General features: G+C 42.5%; 1 protein-coding gene across 3 annotated transcripts in view; it reads left to right on the top strand.

Annotated features, from left to right (window-relative positions):
• LOC139415175 (nuclear receptor coactivator 1-like) overlaps positions 1 to 24,184 on the top strand; it is a 102,980-nt gene that overhangs the window by 33,189 nt on the left and 45,607 nt on the right. For all 3 annotated transcript variants that reach the window (XM_071163058.1, XM_071163057.1, XM_071163056.1), the window contains exon 3: positions 17,789 to 17,894. In XM_071163058.1, coding sequence (XP_071019159.1) covers positions 17,806 to 17,894 — 89 coding nt within the window. In that variant the 5' untranslated portion in view covers positions 17,789 to 17,805. The remainder of the gene's footprint in view (positions 1 to 17,788; positions 17,895 to 24,184) is intronic.

The raw sequence follows: 24,184 nt of genomic DNA, 5'->3' as shown, positions 1-24,184 counted from the left end.
CAGTTTCATCATAGTGCTTGATGTTTTTTTCGACTGCACTTGAAGAAACTTTCAAAGTTCTTGAAATGTTCCTTATTGAATGACATTCATGTCTTAAAGTAATAATGGAATGTTGTTTCCAGAGGTGGGACCAAGTCATTGTTTTACAAGTCACAAGTAAGTCTCAAGTCTTAGCCCTCAAGTCCCAGGTCAAGACAGGCAAGTCCGAGTCAAGACCGTCAAGTCTCAAATCCTAAACTTTGAGTTTCGAGTCCTAAACAAGTCATAATGTGCTCTTCACCAAATGTAATACCATTTCATATTTTTAACAAGAGTAAGTTAGTATATTACATTTATGCAAATCATGAATGCTTTTAAAATATCTATATATTTTTTACTTTCCAAATAAACTTTATATTTCCATGGAAATACATGGGTAGCCATGAGAAAGGACCCCCCCCCCCCACTATTGAGTATTGCTATGGGGCGCAATCGGGCGATGTATGCTTGTACACAATCGCCCAACCTTAACATACACACACACACAGACACTCACTCTGGGTGGTTACATTAGGCTAACGTATGTCAATGGTTTTAGGAACAGCAGTAACATCAGGCAGGATTTAGGCTACCAACTGCCTAGCCAGTTGTAGCTCAATCTTGGGTGCAATGATCACGTTCCCGCACTGACTGACTGTGGAGGCTCATTGATTTAATGTTACGTTAGCCTACACTAGTAAAGTAATAAAATATATAGCGGTCGGCTTCAAATGTCGAACAAAGTTGGAAATTGTTGCGCCTCTGTCTGTAATTTTCTTCATGTTTTGCAAGTTGCAGTCTGTTTTTTGTTGATACAGCATAGTCTTTATATCTGAAAATAACATTTTTGGGCATCATCTTTCCAAGGGCTCCATCTGAATCTCCACCAACGTTCCTGTGGAATGCTACATTTTCTCAGCTGGCACAATTTGATTGGCTGCTGTCCGATTCAAACTCTAATCCGTTAAATGAAGAGTTGATGCGGTGCACACTTTTTTTTAAAAATAGCAACATTTTCTAATATTTGGGCTTGAGGAGGGTATCAAGTCAGGTCAAGTCATAAGGCTCAAGTCCAAGTCAAGTCACGAGTCATTGGTGTTAAAGTCAGTCGAGTTGCAAGTCAGTATATTTGTGACTCGAGTCCAAACCTCTGGTTATTTCTCTTCGCTTATTTGATCTGTTCTTCCCATAATATGGACTTTTTCCAAATAGGGCTAACTTCGGTATACCCCCTTACCTTGTCACAACACAACTGATTGATTCCACAAATGATCTTTTAACAAGGCACACCTGTTAATTGATATGCATTCCATGAAGCTGGTTGAGAGAATGCTAAGAGTGTGCAAAGCTGACATCAAGGTGAAGGGTGGCTATTTGAAGAATCAAAAAATATATATATATTTTGATTTGTATGACTCTCAAACCCGTATCCGGGAGCGTAACCATAGCCTCAAACTAATTAGCATAACGCAGCGGACATAAATCTTCCTAGAAAATCTTCCTATTCATGAAAATCACAAATGAAATATATTGAGACACAGCTTAGCCTTTTGTTAATCACACTCATCTCAGATTTTCAAAATATGCTTTATAGCCAACGCTAGACAAGCATTTGTGTAAGTTTATCATGGCATAATGCTATGCTAGGCTCTGCTACCAGCAGGCAACATTTTCACGAAAATAAGAAAAGCAATCAAATTAAATAATTTACCCTTAAAGAACTTCGGATGTTTTCACTCAGGAGACTCACAGTTAGATAGCAAATGTTCCTTTTTTCTAAAAATATAATTTTTGTAGGCGAAATAGCTCCGTTTATTCCTCACGTTTGGCTGAGAAATCGACCGGAAAATGCAGTCCCTACAACGCCAAACTTTTTTCAAAAATAGCTCCATAATATCGACAGAAACATGGCAAACGTTGTTTAGAATCAATCCTCAAGGTGTTTTTCACATATGTATTCGATAAAATATCCACAGGGACAATTGGTTTCTCATAAGAAGCGATTGGAAAAATGGCTACTTGTGTACTTTACGCAAGATTTTCTGCGGGAGCCATCATGTGACCACTTGCTCAATGTGGTCCCTTACGGCTATTCTTCAACATAAATGCGTAAAAAGACGTCACAATGCTGTAGGCACCTTGGGGAATACGTAGAAAACGTAAGCTCATTCGTAGCCCATCCACAGCCATATAGTCATTGGCATGAAGCGGTTTCAAAAAATGCGGCACTTCCTGATTGGATTTTTATCTGGGTTTCGCCTGTAACATCAGTTCTGTTGCACTCACAGACAATATCGTTGCAGTTTTGGAAACGCCAGAGTGTTTTCTATCCAAAGCTGTCAATTATATGCATAGTCGAGCATCTTTTCGTGACAAAATATCTTGTTTAAAACGGGAATGTTTTTATCCAAAAATGAAAATACTGCCCCTAGAGTCTCAACAGGTTTAACAGTGTTTTGGATACTTCATGATTCCTTATGTGTTATTTCATAGTTTTGATGTCTTTCTTCACTGTTATTCTACAATGTAGAAAATAGTTTTTAAATAATAAAGAAAAACCCTTGAATGAGTAGGTGTTCTAAAACGTTTGGCCGGTAGTGTACATTGTATGTACTATTTCAAATTGCTACTAACCATCTTCGTCTCTCGTATCTTTTATCGGAAAACTGTCAAATTTGATGCCTTCTTCCTATGCATTCCTGTATGAAGTGCAAATAGGGAACGAACATCAGCTTGCTCTTGCTGCCAACTCTTTATCCACTTCGCGTAACTCACTTTACTTGCGATATGCCTAACACTTATCAACGTTCGCACCAGCTCCTTGTCAGTCCAATTTTTTTTGTCTGTGACAAAAGGTCCTTATATGGGCATATTGTGTAGTTTCTACATCGCAGGGATTTCCCCCAAGTGCACATCTGCAGTTGTTACCAATCTCCGCTGCTATGGCAGTCGGCTACAAAAAATAATTCTATAAAATAATCGCAAACGTTTGAGGTGGAAACTAGTAACCTGAAGGTTACTGCCCCTGAACAGGCAGTTAACCCACTGTTCCTAGGCCGTCATTCAAAATAAGAATTTGTTCTTAACTGACTTGCCTAGTTAAATAAAGGTAAAATAAATCAAACTCTAAACCAATAGTTAATAGGTCATTTGGCCAAACACTTTCAATAAACCATCAAATTTGTCCACACTGAATTATGAATTCACTGGCAACGGAGCAGAGCGAGGCCTGCATCCAGCAACGTCATGAGTCCAGTGACCAGTTTTTTTTGCAGCTGTTTCAGTACAGCACTACAGGGAGGGAGAGGGCAAACTAGTTTTAATGTATGGAATCACTTGGGAGTTTCTGGATTTTGGATACATTTATCCTTTAAGTGTGATTTAAAAAAAATAATGTTTATGATAAATGACTAGCTAGCCAGCAAGATAACTTTAGCTAAATTGCACCTTAGTATCAGATTATCAGGATTTCACAAATATATGCCCACAATATATGCCCACAAATATAGGCGCACATTATATAGGCCAACAAAGTCCGAACTGTCTGGATCTCACGTTTATGTTTTTATCTAAACATAATCCCCCATTAATACCATTTTGTAGGTTGCTTAGCTATGTGTTTGTGTGTTCATGCGTCCCAAGTCCAGTCTACATGGTTGCTCTCCATTGTGAAAATAATATGTTGTTGTAGCCTGTGTGGCTGTTTACATACAGAACAGTATATTTGCCTCGGCCCTCGCCTGTATTTGCCTGTTTTCAGTTCAGTCGGTGAGTTCAATATGGGATTGTGTTTATGAGAGAGCTAGGACTGTCAATCTTCCTTTAGTAGAGACCCTGACCCTCCACCTCAAGCTGGCAATAGTTCACTTATCATTAATCAAAGAGAACATGCATGGTTCTGGTGTTAAACAGAGTAAACCTATTAAAAGGTGTAGAAATGGATTCCCAACAGCAATGTGTGGTTTTGTTTTTGGTGAGATGAATAAGCAATTCAAGCATTGTACCAGAACACTGTTAGTCAAGCAGGACGGAATACGGTTCATTTTATGGCAGGCTGTTAATAATTGGCTCATTTGGATATATTTGGCTGTTTTCAATGCATAACACTTAGTTGTTCCTTTTCAGGTTTAGAAGAAGTGACTGCTAAATGCGAACTCCCAATCATATAAGCTGGTTGCATAGCTAGCATACAGAGATCGGTGGTGGTAGTCAAAGTTGTTTTTTGCTGGGGGGCAACGAGGAGATTCAGGATCTCCCCCCCCACACGTTTCCATGGCATTTCCATTGTTTGGATCGAATTCCATTGAACTCTACCGCATCTATAGGTGAGCAAGACCAAGCCATAAGGCCTAGCCTTGTGCAGTGCAAAGGTGTTGCTGACTGTCGTCCTTCAAGGACCAGCCTGAGCAACCCACCCACATTCCAGACCCGGACAGCAGCTATCACAGTCCCAGATAACTAGCCATGCTAGAGGGGACAGGAGCAAAGCTGAGTCTGAACAGAACGTTGCCCCAAACCACAGATCTAGAATCAGAGAGAGGGAATGGTTTATTTTAAATTCAATAAGGTGACATTACATAGTATTAATGGCAGCTAATGCAGAATTATTTGGCACAATTTACACTAGTCATAAATACACAATAGAGCTGGAATGGCTGAACCTGGCATGAAAGTGACATACATCACAGTTGATTCATGATTTGCCTCATGGGTGTTAGGCCTGGGTGATTTGTGTTCATAGTGATAATCATTATTTGTTTGTAGATCAGTTCATTGACTGGCACTACCATTTATTATTTACCTTGGCTGAGAGAGCATGCTGCTAGTGGACTCAGTGAGTTGGATGCATGCAGGCACCGAAGCAGTACTGTAGGCAGGAACACAGAATAGAGATACAGTACTGTAGGTAAGAACACTTCACAGGGATACAGTACTGTAGGTAAGAACACTTCACAGGGATACAGTACTGTAGGCAGGAACACAGAATAGAGATACAGTACTGTAGGCAGGAACACTTCACAGGGATACAGTACTGTAGGCAGGAACACTTCACAGGGATACAGTACTGTAGGTAAGAACACTTCGCAGGGATACAGTACTGTAGGTAAGAACACTTCACAGGGATACAGTCCTGTTGGTAGGAACACTTCACAGGGATACAGTACTGTAGGCAGGAACACTTCACAGGGATACAGTACTGTAGGCAGGAACACTTCACAGGGATACAGTACTGTAGGCAGGAACACTTCACAGGGATACAGTACTGTAGGTAAGAACACTTCACAGGGATACAGTACTGTAGGCAGGAACACTTCACAGGGATACAGTACTGTAGGTAGGAACATTTCACAGGGATACAGCACTGTAGGTAAGAACATTTCACAGGGATACAGCACTGTAGGTAAGAACACTTCACAGGGATACAGTACTGTAGGTAAGAACACTTCACAGGGATACAGTACTGTAGGTAAGAACACTTCACAGGGATACAGTAGGTAAGAACACAGAGATGTGTTCAAACCTCTGCGCTGTGACTAGTTAAATGAAGGTTACATTTAAAAAAAAATTAGCTACAGGACTGGGCTGACCCTAAATACAGCTGCCTGCACATCAAATGAGCTGCAGCGGACTGGGCTGACCCTAAATACAGCTGCCTGTACATCAAATGAGCTGCAGCGGACTGGGCTGACCCTAAATACAGCTGCCTGCACATCAAATGAGCTGCAGCGGACTGGGCTGACCCTAAATACAGCTGCCTGTACATCAAATGAGCTGCAGCGGACTGGGCTGACCCTAAATACAGCTGCTTGCACATCAAATGCTAATTTCGGTGTAGATTTCTATCATGTCTGGAAACCATTGTTATGTGGCTTCAATGCCCGGCCTCAATGTAAAACGTATTTAGCTGGCCTCGGGGCTTGTGTTGGAGAATCTGGTTCATTAAGTTGAGCAGACCATTGTTTACTGTGGTTGGTTCTCACACACAGGTGCTCGTTAAATAATGGTCGACAACAGAGTCATCTCATTGACCACTGGCACCAAACTATCAGTGTCTGTATAAGTCTCATACATTAATATGGAAAGGCCCCATCTAGGCCTTTGCTCCCGAGTGGCGCAGTGGTCTAATGCACTAAAGGTGTCACTACAGACCCTGGTTCAATTCCAGGCTGTATCACAACTGGCCGTGATTGGGAGTCCCGTAGGGCGGCGCACAATTGGCCCAGCGTCGCCCGGGTCAGGGTTTGGCCGGGGTAGACCGTCATTGTGAATAATAATTTGTTCTGAAATGACTTGCCTAGTAAAATAAAATAAAAATTGTCCTAAAGGCAAAATGGGCTGTAGGGAAATTTCAGAGGGTGAGATGTGAAGCTTTTGTTGATGTTGTTTGTGGATGTGTGTGTGTGCATGCAGTGTTTTGGTATGTGTCTAAGTTAGTTGCAGTCTTGTTTTGGCCTGTCTATGGTGCTGGTGTTTTGACTTCTGAGGTGTTTGTGTTGTTGTTTGCTGGACTGTTTATAAGGTATTACCTTTCCAGCCTGTGTTGAATTGTAAGGGGCTGCTATTCTGGCCTGTGTTGGAGGCTCTGATTCGAGGTGAAATGCTGCAAATGAGGCTAGTGGGGATTAGGGCCGTCCTGCGCGGTGCGTGGCTGCCCTGGGTTTCTGTTCTGTGACAATAGTGGCTTGTTTCGGTGCCTTTGGATCAAAGCTTGAGTGAGCTGGGAGAGGGTGGTGGTGGCGGAGGGGACACGGGGGGCGAGTCTTGGCCTGAGAGGTCCTGAATAACGCTAGTCACAGTGGCCCCCCGTCAGGAATGCAGCACACTGAACTATACACCAGAGCACTGGCTGCTGTTGACACTGGCCATACCAATGATGTGTGTATGTGCAAGGCTTGTGCTCAGTTCAGAAATTAATTGAGAATGCCTCAAATTCCAATAAAATTCTTGAATTTGAATTGAAGTGGTAAATCGTATACAGAATTGCAATTCAAATTTTAATTCAAGAAATATAATTGAATTCAGTGAAATTCAATGAAATTAAAATGCCTCTTCTATTCTATATTATTGTAATGTCCATACAAATATACATAAAACGTCGTTATATACATGGGTATAAAATATTGATGAAACAATTGATTTTCATGACAAACTCTTAAAATTAATAATCAAGGAAAACAAAACATGTACAGTGCTTTCAGAAAGTATTTATACCCCTTGACTTTTTCCGCATTTTGTTGTTACAGCCTGAATTCAAAATGGATTAAGTAGATTTTCTTACCTAATTTAGCTAATTTATTGAAAATGAAATGCAGAAATATCTCATTTACATAAGTATTCCCACCCCTGACTCAGTACACATTAGAATCCTCTTTGGCAATGATTACTGTATGTAAGCCTCTGAGAGCTTTCACACCTGAATTGTAGAATATTTGCAAATTATTCTTAAAAACAAAGCTCTGTCAAGTTTTTTTTCTGTTCATTGCTAGAAGGCAATTTCAAGTCTTGCCATAGGTTTTCAAGACGATTTAAGTCAAAACTGTAACTAGGCCACTCAGAAACATTTTATATCATCTTGGTAAGCAACTCCAGTGTATATTTGGTCTTGTATTAGGTTATTGTCCTGCTGAAATTGTGAATTTGTCTCCCAGTGTCTGGTGGAAAACAGACTGAACCATGTTCTCCTCTCTGATTTTGCCTGTGCTTAGCTCTATTCTGTTTCTTTTTATCCTATTAAACTCCCAGTTCTTGACAATGACAAGCATAGCCATAACATGATGCAGCCACTGCCATGTTTGAAAATATGAAGAGTAGTACTCAGTGATGTGAAGTGTTGGATTTGCCCCAAACATAACGCTTTGTATTCAGGACAAAAAGTTAATTTCTTTGCCACATTTTTTGCAGCTTTACTTTAGTGCATTATTGCAAACATAATGCATGTTTTGGAATATGTTAATTCTGTACAGGCTTCCTTCTTTTCACTCTGTTATTTAGGTTAGCTTTGTAGAATAACTACAATGTTGTTGATCCATCCTCAGTTTTCTCCTATCACAGCCATTAAACTCATAACTGTTTTACAGTTGCCATTGGCCTCATGGTGAAATCCCTGAGTGGTTTCCTTCCTCTCCTGCAACTCGGAAGGACGTCTGTATCTTTTTATTGACTTGGTGTATTGATACACAATCCAAAAATGTAATAAACTTAACAATGCTCAAAGGGATAGTCAATGTCTGCTTTTTTATTTGTTTTAACCCTCTACCAAAAGGTTTTGGTATTTTATTAGTATCCCCATTAGCTGTTGCAAAAGCAGCAGCTACTCTTCCTGGGGTCCGCACAAAGCATGAAACATAATACAGAATTACATAATATAGAACATCATTAGAAAGAACAGCTAAATGACAGAACTATATACATTTTAAAAAGGCACACGTAGCCTACATATCAATGTATACACACAAACTGTCTAGGTCAAATAGGGCAGAGGCGTTGTGCCGCAAGGTATTGCTTTATCTGTTATTTGAAACCAGGTTTGCTGTTTATTTGAACAATATGAGATGGAAGGAAGTTCCATGCAATAATGGCTCTATATAATAGTGTACGTTTTCTTGAATTTGTTCTGGATTTGGGCACTATGAAAAGACCCTTCGTGGCATGTCTGTTGGGATAAGTGTGTCAGAGCTGGGTGTAATTTGACTATGCAAACAATTTGGGATTTTCAACACATTAATGTTTCTTATAAAAATAAGTGATGCAGTCAGTCTTTCCTCAACTCTTAGCCAAAAGAGACTGGCATGCATATTATTTTTATCAGCCCTTTGATTACAATTAAGAGCAAAAAGTGCCACTCTGTTCTGGGCCAGCTGAAGCTTAACTAAGTCTTTCCTAGCCGCACTGGACCACATGACTAGACAATAATCAAGATTAGACAAAACTAGAGCCTGCAGAACTTGCTTTTTGTAGTGTGGTGTCGAAAAAGCAGAGCATCTCTTTATTACGGCTAGACCTCTCCCCATCTTTGCAACCATTGAATCTATATGTTTTGACCATGACAGTTTGCAGTCTAAGGTAATGCCAAATAATTTGGTCTCCTCAACTTGTTCAACAGCCACACCATTCATTACCAGATTCAGCTGAGGTCTAGCACTTAAGGAATGATTTGTACCAAATACAGTGCTCGTAAGTTTTAGTGATGTTCAGGACAAGTTTATTACTGGCCACCCATTCCAAAACAGAGTGCAACTCTTTGTTAAGGGTTTCAGTGACTTCATTAGCTGTGGTTGCTGATGTGTATATGGTTGAATCATCAGCATACATGGACACACATGCATTGTTTGATGCCAGTGGCAGGTCATTGGTAAAAATAGAAAAGAGTAGAGGGCCTAGAGAGCTGCCCTGCGGTACCCCACACTTGACATGTTTGACATTAGAGACGCTTCCATCAAAGAAAACCCTTTGAGTTCTATTAGATAGATAGCTCTGAATCCACGATATGACAGAGGTCGAAAAGCCATAGCACTTACGTTTTTTCAACAACAAGTTATGGTCAATAATATCAAAGGCTGCACTGAAATCTAACAGTACAGCTCCCACAATGTTCTTATCAATTTCTTTCAACCAATAATCAGTCATTTGTGTCAGTTCAGTACATGTTGATTGCCCTTCTCTATAAGCATGCTGAAAGTCTGTTCATTCATTTTTTTACAAAGAAATAGCATTGTATTTGGCCAAACACAGTTTTTTCCAACCGTTTGCTAAGAGCTGGCAGCAAGCCTATAGGTCTGCTGTTAGAACCAGTAAAGACCGCTTTACCACTCTTGGGAAGCAGAATTACTTTGGCTTCCCTCCAGGCCTGAGGACCAAGACTTTCCTCTATGCTCAGATTGAAGATATGACAGATAGGAGTGGCTATAGTCAGCCACCATCCTCTGTAGCTTTCCATCTAAGTTGTCAATGCCAGGAGGTTTGTCATTATTGATCGTTAACAATTTTTCCACCTCTCCCATTCTAACTTACAAAATTCAAACGTGCACTGCTTTTCTTTCATTATTAGTTTTTTATGCATTAATATCATTGCTCACATTTCCTGCCTAAGTTTGCCCGCTTTGCCAATGAAATAATCATTAAAATAATTGGCAAAATCAAATGGTTTTGTGATGAAAGATGGAGTTGAATTTGTCTTTCTGCCCATAATTTAATTTAAAGTACTTTTTTCAATCATTCTTTATATCATTGATCTTGGCTTCATAATTTTTCTTCTTCTTTGTGTTGAGTTTAGTCACATCATTTCTCAATTTGCAGTAAGTAAGCCAGTCAGATGTCCAGCCAGACTTATTAGCATACATGGACACACATGCATCCTTTTGCCCCATTTCAACCATACAGTTTTTCAATTCTTCATCAATCCATTGAGCCTTAACAGTTCTAACAGTCAGTTTCTTAACAGGTTCATGTTTATCAATAATTGGAAGAAGCAATTTCATAAACTTCACTTCTATTAAGTGCAGTATCTGGATGCTCCTCAACACTTTTTTTGTTGTTGAATTTTTACCCCTTTTTCTCCCCAATTTCGTGGTATCCAATTGTTTTAGTAGCTACTATCTTGTCTCATCGCTACAACTCCCGTACGGGCTCGGGAGAGACGAAGGTTGAAAGTCATGCATCCTCCGGTACACAACCCAACCAAGCCGCACTGCTTCTTAACACAGCGCGCATCCAACCCGGAAGCCATCCAAGGAGTCGCTGGTGCGCAAGGACGCAAGGACATCCCTACCGGCCAAGCCCTCCCTAACCCGGACGACGCTAGGCCAATTGTGCGTCGCCCCACGGACCTCCCGGTCGCGGCCGGTTATGACCGGTTATGACAGAGCCTGGGCGCGAACCCAGAGTCTCTGATGGCACAGCTGACACTGCAGTACAGCGCCCTTAACCACTGCGCCACCCCACCCGGGAGGCCTCAACAAATATTTTTAACATCATCCACATAACAGTCACAGCAAAGTATTTTGTATGATCTCTGATACACTATTTTAGGCCCAGCTGTTGGAACTTTGGCTTTCCTGGATATAGCCACTATATTGTGATCACTGCATCCAATGGGTACGGATACAGCTTTAGAACAAAGTTCTACAGTATTAGTAAAAATGTGATCGATACATGTAGATGATCTTGTTCCTGTAGTGTTTGTAAACACCCTGATAGGTTGATTAATAACCTGAACCAGATTACAGGCACTGGTTACAGTAAGAAGCTTCCTCTTGGACAGCTAGAGGAAAACCAGTCAATATTCAGGTCCGCAAGAAAGTAGACCTCTCTGTTTACATTCCATACACAATCGAACATTTCACACACATTATTTAGATACTGACTGTTAGCACTTGGTGGCCTATAGCAACACCCCAAAATGAAAGACTTTAGATGTGCCAAGTGAACCTGCAAGCACAACACTTCAATAACACTTGACATAAGATCTTCTCTAAGTATTTCAGGGATATGGCTCTGAATATATACAGCAACTCCTCCCCCATAAGAATTTCTGTCTCTTCTATAGATGTTAAATCCTTGTATTGCTACTGATGTATCATCAAATTATCTAAATGAGTCTCAAATGGCTAATATATGAATGTTATCTGATGTTAGCAAGTTATTGATTTCATGAACCTTATTTCTAAGGCTACACATATTAATATGGGCTATTTGCAGCCCTTTCCTGGGTAGCTTATCAGAAATAGACATAATATTGAAAAGAGCAGACAAAGCAAGATTTTTTTTAAAATACATTCAGCAGTCCATTAACTTCTTCGATATAGGGGGTGCTCTTTTTATTTTTGGATGAAAAATGTTCCCGTTTTAAACAAGATATTTTGTCACGAAAAGATGCTCGACTATGCATATAATTGACAGCTTTGGAAAGAAAACACTGACGTTTCCAAAACTGCAAAGATATTGTCTGTGAGTGCCACAGAACTGATGTTACAGAAAAACCCCAGATAAAAATACAATCAGGAAGTGCCATATTTTTTTAAACCGCCTCATGGCAATGACTCCTTATATGGCTGTGGAGGAGCTAGGAGTCAGCTTACCTTTTCCACGTTTTCCCCAAGGTGTCTGCAGCATTGTGACGTATTTGTAGGCATATCATTGGAAGATTGACCATAAGAGACTACATTTACCAGGTGGTCGTTTGGTGTCCTCCGTCGCAATTATTGCGTAATCTCCAGCTGCAGAACTTTTCAGTTTTCTTCTGATGAGAAGCCAGCTGCCACCACTCCGCCACACCACACCATATCTATTCGATAGATTATCGAATAGATATGTGAAAAACACCTTGAGGATTGATTCTAAACAACGTTTGCCATGTTTCTGTCGATATTATGGAGCTAATTTGGAAAAAAGTTTGGCGTTGTAAGTGACTGCATTTTCGTTTTTTTTTCTTAGCCAAACGTGATGAACAAAACGGAGCTATTTCTCTTACACAAATAATCTTTTTGGAAAAAATGAACATTTGCTATCTAACTGAGGCTCGTCATTGAAAACATCTGAAGTTCTTCAAAGGTAAATGATTTTATTTGAATGCTTTTCTTGTTTTTGTGAAAATGTTGCCTGCTGAATGCTAGCCTTAATGCTATGCTAGGCTATCAATACTCTCACACAAATGCTTGTGTAGCTTTGGTTAAAGCATATTTTGAAAATCTGAGATGACAGTGTTGTTAACAAAAGGCTAAGCTTGTGTTTCAATATATTTATTTCATTTCATTTGCGATTTTCATGAATAGGAAACGTTGCGTTATGGTAATGAGCTTGAGGCTATGATTACGCTCCCGTATACGGGATTGCTCGATGCTAGAGGTTAATCAATTGGTGTGTGTGTGTGCTGCTGGGTTGAGGCTACAAACCGATAGGCTTGGCTCTCTCATCCCTTCCAGGCTTCTGGGAGGGAGGGTGGACAATGAGTCTGTCGTAGCAGATGTACTCAATGTCCCCACGCGCTCCGGCAGCTTTCATGGCTGGGATCAGTTCTTTCTTCTTCTGGCGCATGGCTTCAGGATAGTCCTCGTTTAGGAAGATATACGTTCCTCTCAAGTTCTTGGCACTTTCCAGAACAGCTACCTTGTCTTTGAACCTCAGGAACTTGACCACTATCGGCCTGGGCCTATCACCTGGGGCCGGTGGAGAGTTTTCCAATCCTGTGGGCGCACTCCACCTCAGACCACAGGAAGTTTATCTTCAATTTCTCAGATAATTTCCCTCATTTTGTCCTCAGACTCCATCCAGGTCTCGTGTAGAGATTCTGCAATTAGGTCCACAACCATGTTGTTTCGCCTTGATTGTCCCTCGAGATAGTCAAATTTATCTGTAATTGTTATCACAGATTCATAGATCAGATGTCCTCTCTCAATGACTTACAGATTGCTGTCATCTTGCCGTTCTCCTGTTTCAACTTGTCGAGCTGACCCTGGGAGAACTGCAAACTGTTCTTCAGGTCCTGGACCTCTTTGGTCAGGTCATACATTCTTTTATTAGTAGAATCCACAAGTATTTGGACAAAATACTTTAAACTATTTTGTTGTTATTGTAACAACTGCTTATAGGTCTCATTTTGTTTGCTTAAAAGGTACTTCACGTGTGATCGAGATACACCACTGGCACTGTCCTCAACGGTACTCCAGTCGACTTTGGTCTTTGTCATGGTAGCTAGCAACGTATGTTAGGCTGTTACTCTTTGCAGTTCCAGACAGGGCAGTTCACAGGGAAAATTGCTAACCACAAACAGTAGGGATCTAGACAGCCACAAACCCAGCACAATCCGCAGCCCCAGCCACAATGGCTAACCGCATCGCGGGCTGCGTTCAAGAACACCTCGCTAGCTTGATGACAGGCTAGCTAGCAACTAGGCTAGCTGAGACGCCAAATAGCTCCTCAGACCCATCCTTGGTCGGTAGGATCACTGGAAAGATACAAGCAGTCCTAGAAACTGATGCCAACGGCGTTGCGGCATCCAACATAAGAAGAGGTTGGGATAATACTGTGAAACTGAAACTGACCATGCCCTTTTAGTGTAAGATCTGTTTGAAACAACTGCCTGAAATGTCAGCCTGTTCTGGTGAGATGGAGTTTTGGCATCCCTGGTGCCATCACCAGCTGGCAAATTAGTTAATAGACCAATAAGGTGACACCTTCATTGCGAGGCATTTAAAAATGTCCCTGGTCTTTGTGGTTAAGTCTGTGTTTTGAAATTCACTGTTCGACTGAGGGACCAACCTTACAGATAATTGTGTGGGGTACAGAGGTGAGGTAGTCATTTAAAAAATAATGTTAAACACTGTCATTGCACACACATTGAGTCCATGCAACTTTATTATGTGACTTGTTAAGCACATTTTTACTCCCGAACTTATTTAGGCTTGCCATAACAAAGGGGTTGAGTACTTATTGACCCAAGATATTTCAGCTTATAATTTGTATTAATTTGTAAACATTTCTAAAAACATTATCACTTTGAAATTATGTTGTATTGTGTGTAGGCCAGTGACACAAAATCTATTCCATTTTAAGTTCAGGCTGTAACACAACAACATTTTGAAAAAGTCAAGGGGTGTGAATAGTTTCTGAAGGCACTGTATGTGAATATTCTGTTTCATTAACCTCTCTAGGGTATGTGGGACGCTAGCGTCCCACCAGGCCAACATCCAGTGAGATTGCAGAGCGCCAAATTCAAATGCAGAAATACTCATTATAAAAATTCAGAAAAGATACAACTATTAAACATAGGTTTGAAGATGAACTTCTTGTGAATCCAACCACGGTGTCAGATTTAAAAAATGCTGTACGACAAAAGCATACCTTACAATTATTTGAGAACATAGCCCAACAGTCAAATCATTACAAACAGTAACCAGCCAAGTAGAAGAGTTACACAAGTCAGAAATAGAGATAAAATTAATCCCTTACCTTTGATGATCTTCATATGTTTGCACTCAGAAGACATTCATTTATTCAATAAATGTTCCTTTTGTTCGATAAAGTGTCTCTTTATATCCGAAAACCTTCGCATTTTCTTCAGTAATCCACAGGCTCAAACGCAGTCACAACAGGCAGACCAAAAAATCCAAATTGTATCCGTAAAGTTCATAGAAACATGTAAAACAATGTTTATATTCAATCCTCAGGTTGTTTTAGCCTAAATGATCTATAATATTTCAACCGGACAATTATGTCGTCAATATAAAAAGTAAACCAGAAAGGCACTCTCTCTGGTCGCGCGCATGAAAAAGCTCTGTGACACGGCAAGGTCCACTCATTCAGACTGCTTTTACTCCCTCATTTTTCAGAATACAAGCCTGAAACAATTTCTGAAGACTGTTGACATCTAGTGGAAGGCATAGGAACTGCAATTTGAGTCCTAAGTCAATGGATACTGTAATGGCATTGAATAGGGAAAAAAATCCTACTTCCTGAATGGAGTTTTCTCAGGTTTTCAGTTCTGTTAGACTCACAGACATTATTTTAAAAGTTTTGGAAACTTTAGAGTGTTTTCTATCCAAATCATATCCTATCTTCTGGGCCCGAGTAAAAGGCAGTTTAATTTGGGCATGCTTTTCATCCAAAATTCCCCCCCAAAAATTTTACCTTTATTTTACTAGGCAAGTCAGTTAAGAACAAATTCTTATTTTCAATGACGGCCTAGGAACAGTGGGTTAACTGCCTGTTCAGGGGCAGAACGACAGACTTTGTACCTTTGTCAGCTCGGGGATTTGAACTTGCAACCTTTCGGTTACTAGTCCAATGCTCTAACCACTAGGCTACCCTGCCGCCCCAAATGCTGCCCCCTACCCTAGAGAAGTTAATCACGTAAATATTAGTTTACATTGGGAAAATACTACATTTCCCAGAATGCATTAGTTTAACCCTCAAAAGGAGCCACACAAATTAAATGGTTGGTGGAAATACAATTGGCTATTTTAAGCACTAAGGTCAAAAGTTTCAAGATGGCGTCGGATAACACGTTTTCCATGTTTCTAGCTCCTAGACAACATTGAAGTATTTTTTATTTTTTTTGTAATGTGTAATTTCTTGCATAAGCATTTCACTGCACCCACTAACATCTGCTAAACTGTGTACACGGCCAATAAACTTAGATTTGAAAAGTATATGAACATTGTTTCTAGAGAGAAGTGATATAACTCTGTAACTCTGTGTTGTTGTATGTGTCGAATTGCTACGCTTTATCTTGGCCAGGTCGCAGTTGCAAATGAGAACTTGTTCTCAACTAGCCTACCTGGTTAAATAAAGGTGAAATAAATAAAAAAATATATTCTTTGGTATCTGGAAGTGTGACCTGTCAGATTCAGTGAAACTCTAATGTTCTATGACTGAATAGAATTGCTTTGAATTGCACCGATTTAAATTCTACTACCTGCCACTCAAACTCAAATTCTACATCCTGTGGGATGTGGTCAATTCCATTTGAATTTCAACTTGTGAGTTGAATGGGAGTCAATTTGGAATTGAGCACAACCCTGGTGTGTGTGTACTGTGCATATGTGTTGTATTACCAATCTGTAGGACCGGTGTGATCCATGGTATGTTATGTAGGTTAGGTATGATCCATGGTATGTTATGTAGGTTAGGTATGATCCATGGTATGTTATGTAGGTTAGGTATGATCCATGGTATGCTATGTAGGTTAGGTTAGGATCCATGGTATGTTATGTAGGTTAGGTATGATCCATGGTATGCTATGTAGGTTAGGTTAGGATCCATGGTATGTTATGTAGGTTATGTATGATCCATGGTATGTTATGTAGGTTAGGTATGATCTATGTTATGTAGGTTAGGTTAGGATCCATGCTTTCATGAGACTGATGTTTTAGAGCTGTGTTTTTCTCAGTCAGACAGATGAGGTGTAGAATTCCCTCACAGAAAGACTCTTGCCTGAGCGTGTCCAGTTGCCATGGCTACAGCTAGTTACTGACAACACCTGATGCAGGGACAGAGACAGAGTGACAGAGAGAGGTAGCATCCTGCTGTGCTCTGCAAATCAACAACCGATCCTGTGGGGCCAGTGGGGAGGCAACCACACACAGCCATCTGACCACGTTGTCACACCGGTCGACCAAAGGTTGACCAAACAGTGTCTGCAGCCTCATATACGTAGTAGGTATATGGCTGCAGACAAACACAAACCATAGTTAATGTTGAACCCCAATCAGACATCGCACTGCTTGTGGAGCATAGAGGAGGCCGAAGAGTCAACCAAAGGAAAAAACAATCACAGCTAAACAAAAATCAGCCATAACAGCACTTCAGGCTATATTTGAGCATTATGGAAACCCCTAATAAACTCCATGACTCTTTACCAACGCCAGTCAGTGTGACGCACAAATATGAGTTTAATTTTTTTGTCTTTTTCATTAACAACAGCTGTGATGGATCACTGGGAATTCCAGCGCCACAAATCTGCACTGGACATGCCTCTTTAATTTAACCAGTCTTAGTCTTCGACTTTGATCTGTGGTGCTGTATGTCTCCCCTACAGTTACAGTACATGCCTGTGACCCTCAGCCATGTAGCCAGCCGCAGAAATCCCCATCAAACCCCCCAGCACAGACTCACTACCGATAACCCTGCTTGGGTTAGGGCTGCAGGGCAAGGTCAGGGGGTGGATAAAATGCACACTAATTAGGCCAGCGATAGGTGTGTGTGTGTGATCGGAGGGGTCCCATTTGCTTCCTATGCCTGACCTGGTTCTGACTCAGTCCTCTTCTCTCCCCAGGTGTGCTGAAGCTCAGAATGAGTGCTGTAGGGGAAAGGGCACTGGACCCTGCCACGTCAGAGCCTCGTAAGAGGAAGGGCTCGCTATGCGACATCTCAGGCCAGAGGTAAGTCACTCAGAACTAGCAGACACTCTCATCCAGAACGAAGGACAATGAGGATGATGATGATCTTTGTCCTTCATGCATAAATTCTTTTCACTACTCTACATACTCAATAAGAAGCATCCTCTCAGACATATAGCCTAGCTAGCTGCCAACAGATATGGCCTTTTATGTTAATCTGTGTTTGCATAGTCACCCCAGTCACAACACACAGTCACCGCGTCAATTGTCACCTTGCTTGACAACTCAACTTAATTCATACGGGTGTTCTGGCTATGGCCCAACCCATCGATTTCGGGGACCAATCAGACGGTCTAGAATGTATTTCCATGCTAGAAATTGTCAGGGAGGTACTCAGATGCAGACTCATTGCAGAGAAGAAACTAATGTCCGTGGGCATGGCATAGCGTTTGGTTGGAGCAAGGAGTTCGGGTAGCCAGGCAACTTGTCATTTGCTGTCACTTGGTCATACTTATTGGTCTTTCACTACCTGCTTCTATGGCTGCATATTTCACATACCCTGTTGGTGTTGAGGAATAGGAGTTTGAGCCAAGAGCACAGTAAGGGCAGAATCTCAACCTGACTTGCACACTGTTAGCGCACACGTATTAAACTTGAATTCTTGTGTAATCATGCAGTTATGTCAAAGGGAGATTTGTGTAAGAATTTGAAAGATTTTGAGAAAGTAGGCAATGTGTGCTGATTTGGCCCTATAGACGCTGTGTTAGTGGATGTAGGTTGCCAAGGAGGATTGTGTGTCTGTGGTGTTGGACTGGAGCAGGCTGATCTGTCTTGCTGAGTTATAGCTAGGGCCTCCTCTACAAGGCCTCAATAGGCTAATGTAACTGCAGTCTGATCAACAGCACTGTAAAGCACAGCACAGTACAGAGCTGCCTTTCTGTTTCTACAGCAACCCCACACAGCGCCTGACCTGCACACACCCTACACACACCACACTCAATACGCCTGCGCACAAGCAGCCTTGGCAATGCACTGACCTACTTTCAGTGCTCTTGTCTCCAACACTCACTCACTTGCATATACATACAATACACACACATATATACACTCACATATACAGACACACATACACAGCAGTTATATGTGCACTCACTCCCCCTCACACACAAATATTAGCCTGTGGGCCAGGGATTGCCGAAGACAGCAGAACAGCCCTTATCAATCCTATCCTATCCTCCTCACTTCTCAAGTATCACTCATATATATTTTATCATGTTTACCACATTTCTTCTGCAACTTACTTTCAAATTCAGCGGGCTAAAAATGTATTCTTCCGTTGTGGAATTTGAGAGAAGGTCAAGCTGATCCGTAGTCAGTCCCTGCATTCCTCTTATATCTCACACATGGTCAGTGTAGAGCTATTAGTCATTCCCAGCAGTCAGTGCTAGGCTAACCCAGTTAGCTGCTGGGCTGCTGCTAGAGTGTGGATGTGAGCGCATCCACTGTGTGTATACCTGTGCAATTGAGTGTAAATGCATGCGCCTCCCCTGTGTGTGTGTGTTTGAGCATGCCTGCCCTGTGGCCTGGCTCCAGGCCCGGGATTCCAGCCCACCCACCAAGCGGCCCTGGGAGCTCTGATCGGCCCCCAAGGTAACGAGACGCCCCTGTGTGTCTCTGAGAGAGAGAGAGAGAGGGGTCTAGGGTTCGCCCACCAACCAATAATTCACAAAATGGGACAAACACCAAATTGAGACTGCATGCAGAATTCTGCAAAAATATCCTCTGTGTACAACTTAAAACACCAAATAATGCATGCAAAGCGGAATTAGGATGATACCCGCTCATTATCAAAATCTACAACCACCTAAAATTCTACAACCACCTAAAAGGAAGCGATTCCCAAACCTTCCATAACAAAGCCATCACCTACAGAAAGATGAACCTGGAAAAAAGTTCCCCTAAGCAAGTTGGTCCTGTGGCTCTGTTCACAAAAACAAAGAGACCCAACCAAATCATGAGAAAACAAAAATATAATTACTTGGCACATTGAAAAGAATTAACAAAAAAACAGCGCAAACTAGAATGCTATTTGTCCCTAAACAGAGAATACACAGTGGCAGAATACCGGACCACTGTGACTGACGGTGCAGCAGAGGGGGAAGACGAAGCGGCCACCTGGTCAGGCTCCGTAGACGTGTACATTGCCCACTGCTCCCAAGTATACTGCAAGCCAATGTAACATTCTCTGTTTCACGGAAACATGTCTCTCCATGCATCGCGCCAACAGAGATAAACACCCTCTCTGGGAAGAGGAAGGGCGGGGGTGTATGCTTCATGATTAACGACTCATGGTGTAATCATAACAACATACAGGAACTAAAGTCCTACTGCTCACTCTACTTAGAATTCCTTACAATCAAATGCTGGCCATTTTACCTACCAAGAAAATTCTCGTCAGTTATAGTCACAGCTGTGAACATTCCCCCACAAGCAGACAGCAAGACGGCCACCAAGGAACTTCACTAGACTATATGCAAACTGGAAACCATATATCCCGAGGCTGCATTTATTTTAACTGGGGATTTTAACAAAGCAAAATTGAGAACAATGCCACCTAAATTCTAACAGCATATTGGTTGCGCCACGCGCATGGGAAATACCCTCAACCACTGCTACTCCAACTTCCGCAATGAATACAAAGCCCTCCCCCTCCCTCCCTTCGGCAAATTCGACCACGACGCCATCTTGCTCCTACCGTCTTACAGGCAGAAACTCAAACAGGATGTACCAGTGACAAGAACCATTCAACACTGGTCCGACCAATAGGAAGCCACACTTCCAAGATTATTTTGATCACCCGGACTGGAATATGTTCCGGTCAGCCTCAGAGAATAACATCGACCTATGCGCTGACTTGTTGAGGGTGTTTATAAAGAAGTGCATTGGAGATCTTGTACCCACTGTGACTATTAAAACCTACCCTAACCAGAAACCTTGGATGGATGGCGGCATTCGCTCAAAACTGAAAGCGCGATCCACCGCATTTAACGGTTGAAAGAGGTCTGGGAATATGGCTGAATATAAACAGTGTAGTTATTCCCTACGCAAGGCAATCAAACAAGCAAAATGCCAGTACAGGGACTAGATGGAGTCGCAATTCAATGGCTCAGACACAAAATGTATGTGGCAGGGTCTACAGGAAATCATGAACTACAAACAGAAAACCAGCCACGTCACGGACACCGACGTCACGCTTCCAGACAAACTAAACACCTTCTTTGCCCGCTTTGAGGATTATCCAGTTCCACTGTCGCGGCCCGCTAACAAGGACGGCACCCTCCCTCCTCCTTGGTTGATGTGAGTAAAACATTTAAACGTGTTAACCCTCGCAAGGCTGCTGGCCCAGATGACATCCCTAGCCGTGTCCTCAGAACATGTGCAGACCAGCTGGCTGGTCTGTTTACAGACATATTCAATCGCTCCCTATCCCAGTCTGTACCCGCCAAGCTCATCATCCAGCTGGAGACCCTCGGTCTCCACCCCGCCCTGTGCAATTGGGTCCTGAAGTTCCTGACAGGCCACCCCCAGGTGGTGAAGGTAGGAAACAACATCTCCACTTTGCTGACCCTCAACACTGGGGTTCCACATGGGTGCTTGCTTAGCCCCCTCCTATACTCCCTGTTCACCCACGACTGCGTGGCCATGCACGCCTCCAACTCAATCATCAAGTTTGCAGACGACAGAACAGTAGTGGGCTTGATTACCATCATTGATGAGACAGCCTACAGGGAGGAGGTGAGGGCACTCGGATTGTGGCGTCAGGAAAACAACCTCTCACTCAACGTCAACAAAACAAAGGAGATGATCATGGACTTCAGGAAAAAGCAGAGGGAGCACCCTCCTATCCATATCGAAGGGACAGCAGTGGAGAAGGTGGAAAGTTTTAAGTTCCTCGGCATACACATCACAGACAAACTGAAATGGTCCACCCACACAGACAGTGTGGTGAAGAAGGCGTAACAGTGCCTCTTCAACCTCAGGAGGCTGAGGGAATTTGGCTTGTCACCCAAAACCCTGACAAGCTTATACAGATTCACAATCGAGAGCATCCAGTCAGGCTGTATCAACCGCAAGGCTCTCCAGAGGGTGGTGCGGTCTGCACAACGCATCACCGGGGGCAAACTACATTGAGACCCAATCACACACTTTTTAATAAACTTTATACAATGCCACTATGAATAATGCCACTTTAATAATGTTTACATATCTTACATTACTCATATCACTATTGCACCTTGCCTATGCCGCTCGGCCATCGCTCATCCATATACACTGCTCAAAAAAATAAAGGGAACACTTAAACAACACAATGTAACAACAAGTCAATCACACTTCTGTGAAATCAAACTGTCCACTTAGGAAGCAACACTGATTGACAATAAATTTCACGTGCTGTTGTGCAAATGGAATAGACAACAGGTGGAAATTATAGGCAATTAGCAAGACAACCCCAATAAAGGAGTGGTTCTGCAGGTGGTGACCACTGACCACTTCTCAGTTCCTATGCTTCCTGGCTGATGTTTTGGTCACTTTTGAATGATGGCGGTGCTTTCACTCTAGTGGTAGCATGAGACGGAGTCTACAACCCACACAAGTGGCTCAGGTAGTGCAGCTCATCCAGGATGGAACATCAATGCGAGCTGTGGCAAGAAGGTTTGCTGTGTCTGTCAGCGTAGGTTCCAGAGAATGGAGGCGCTACCAGGAGACAGGCCAGTACATCAGGAGTCGTGGAGGAGGCCGAAGGAGGGCAACAACCCAGCAGCAGGGCCGCTACCTCCGTATTTGTGCAAGGAGGAGCACTGCCAGAGCCCTGCAAAATGACCTCCAGCAGGCCAGAAATGTGCACGTGTCTGCTCAAACGGTCAGAAACAAACTCCATGAGGGTGGTATGAGGGCCCGTCGTCCACAGGTGGGGGTTGTGCTTACAGCCCAACACCGTGCAGGACGTTTGGCATTTGCCAGAGAACACCAAGATTGGCAAATTCGCCACTGGCGCCCTGTGCTCTTCACAGATGGAAGCAGGTTCACACTGAGCACATGTGACAGACGTGACAGAGTCTGGAGACGCCGTGGAGAACGTTCTGCTGCCTGCAACATCCTCCAGCATGACCGGTTTGGCGGTGGGTCAGTCATGGTGTGGGGTGGCATTTCTTTGGGGGGCCGCACTGCCCTCCATGTGCTCGCCAGAGGTAGCCTGACTGTCATTAGGTACCGAGATGAGATCCTCAGACTTGTGAGACCCTATGCTGGTGCGGTTGGCCCTGGGTTCCTCCTAATGCAAGACAATGCTAGACCTCATGTGGCTGGAGTGTGTCAGCAGTTCCTGCAAGAGGAAGGTATTGATGCTATGGACTGGCCTGCCCGTTCCCCAGACCTGAATCCAATTGAGCACATCTGGGACATCATGTCTCGCGCCATCCACCAACGCCACGTTGCAGCACAGACTGTCCAGGAGTTGGTGGATGCTTTAGTCCAGGTCTGGGAGGAGATCCCTCAGGAGACCATCCACCACCTCATCAGGAGCATGCCCAGGCGTTGTAGGGAGGTCATACAGGGACGTGGAGGCCACACACACTACTGAGCCTCATTTTGACTTGTTTTAAGGACATTACATCAAAGTTGGATCAGCCTGTAGTGTGGTTTTCCACTTTTTGAGTGTGACTCCAAATCCAGACCTCCATGGGTTGATACATTTGATTTCCATTGATAATTTGTGTGTGATTTTGTTGTCAGCACATTCAACTATGTAAAGAAAAAAGTATTTAATAAGAATATTTCATTCATTCAGATCTAGGATGTGTTATTTTAGTGTTCCCTTTATTTTTTGTATTTTTTTGAGCAGTGTACTCGGAAACTAAACTCAGCAAAAAAGAAACGTCCCTGTTTCAGGACCCTGTCTTTCAAAGACGATTCGTAAAAATCCAAATAGCTTCACAGATCTTCATTGTAAAGGGTTTAAACTCTGCTTCCCATGCTTGTTCAATGAACCATAAACAATTAATGAACATGCACCTGTGGGACGGTCGTTAAGACACTAACAGCTTACAGACGGTAGGCAAGGTCACAGTTATGAAAACGTAGGACACTAAAGAGGCCTTTCTACTGACTCTGAGAAACAGAAAGATGCCCAGGGTCCCTGCTCATCTGCGTGAACGTGCCTTAGGCATGCTGCAAGGAGGCATGAGGACTGCACAGGTGGCCAGGGCAATAAATAGCCATTTCCGTACTGTGAGACGCCAAAGACAGTGCTACAGGGAGAGCGGACGGACAGC

This window comes from Oncorhynchus clarkii, chromosome 8 (genome assembly GCF_045791955.1).
Source record: "Oncorhynchus clarkii lewisi isolate Uvic-CL-2024 chromosome 8, UVic_Ocla_1.0, whole genome shotgun sequence".
In the NCBI taxonomy this organism is placed as follows: domain Eukaryota; kingdom Metazoa; phylum Chordata; class Actinopteri; order Salmoniformes; family Salmonidae; genus Oncorhynchus; species Oncorhynchus clarkii.
The sequence above is the reverse complement of the archived record's forward strand: the minus strand, read 5'-3'. Positions and strand labels throughout refer to the sequence as shown.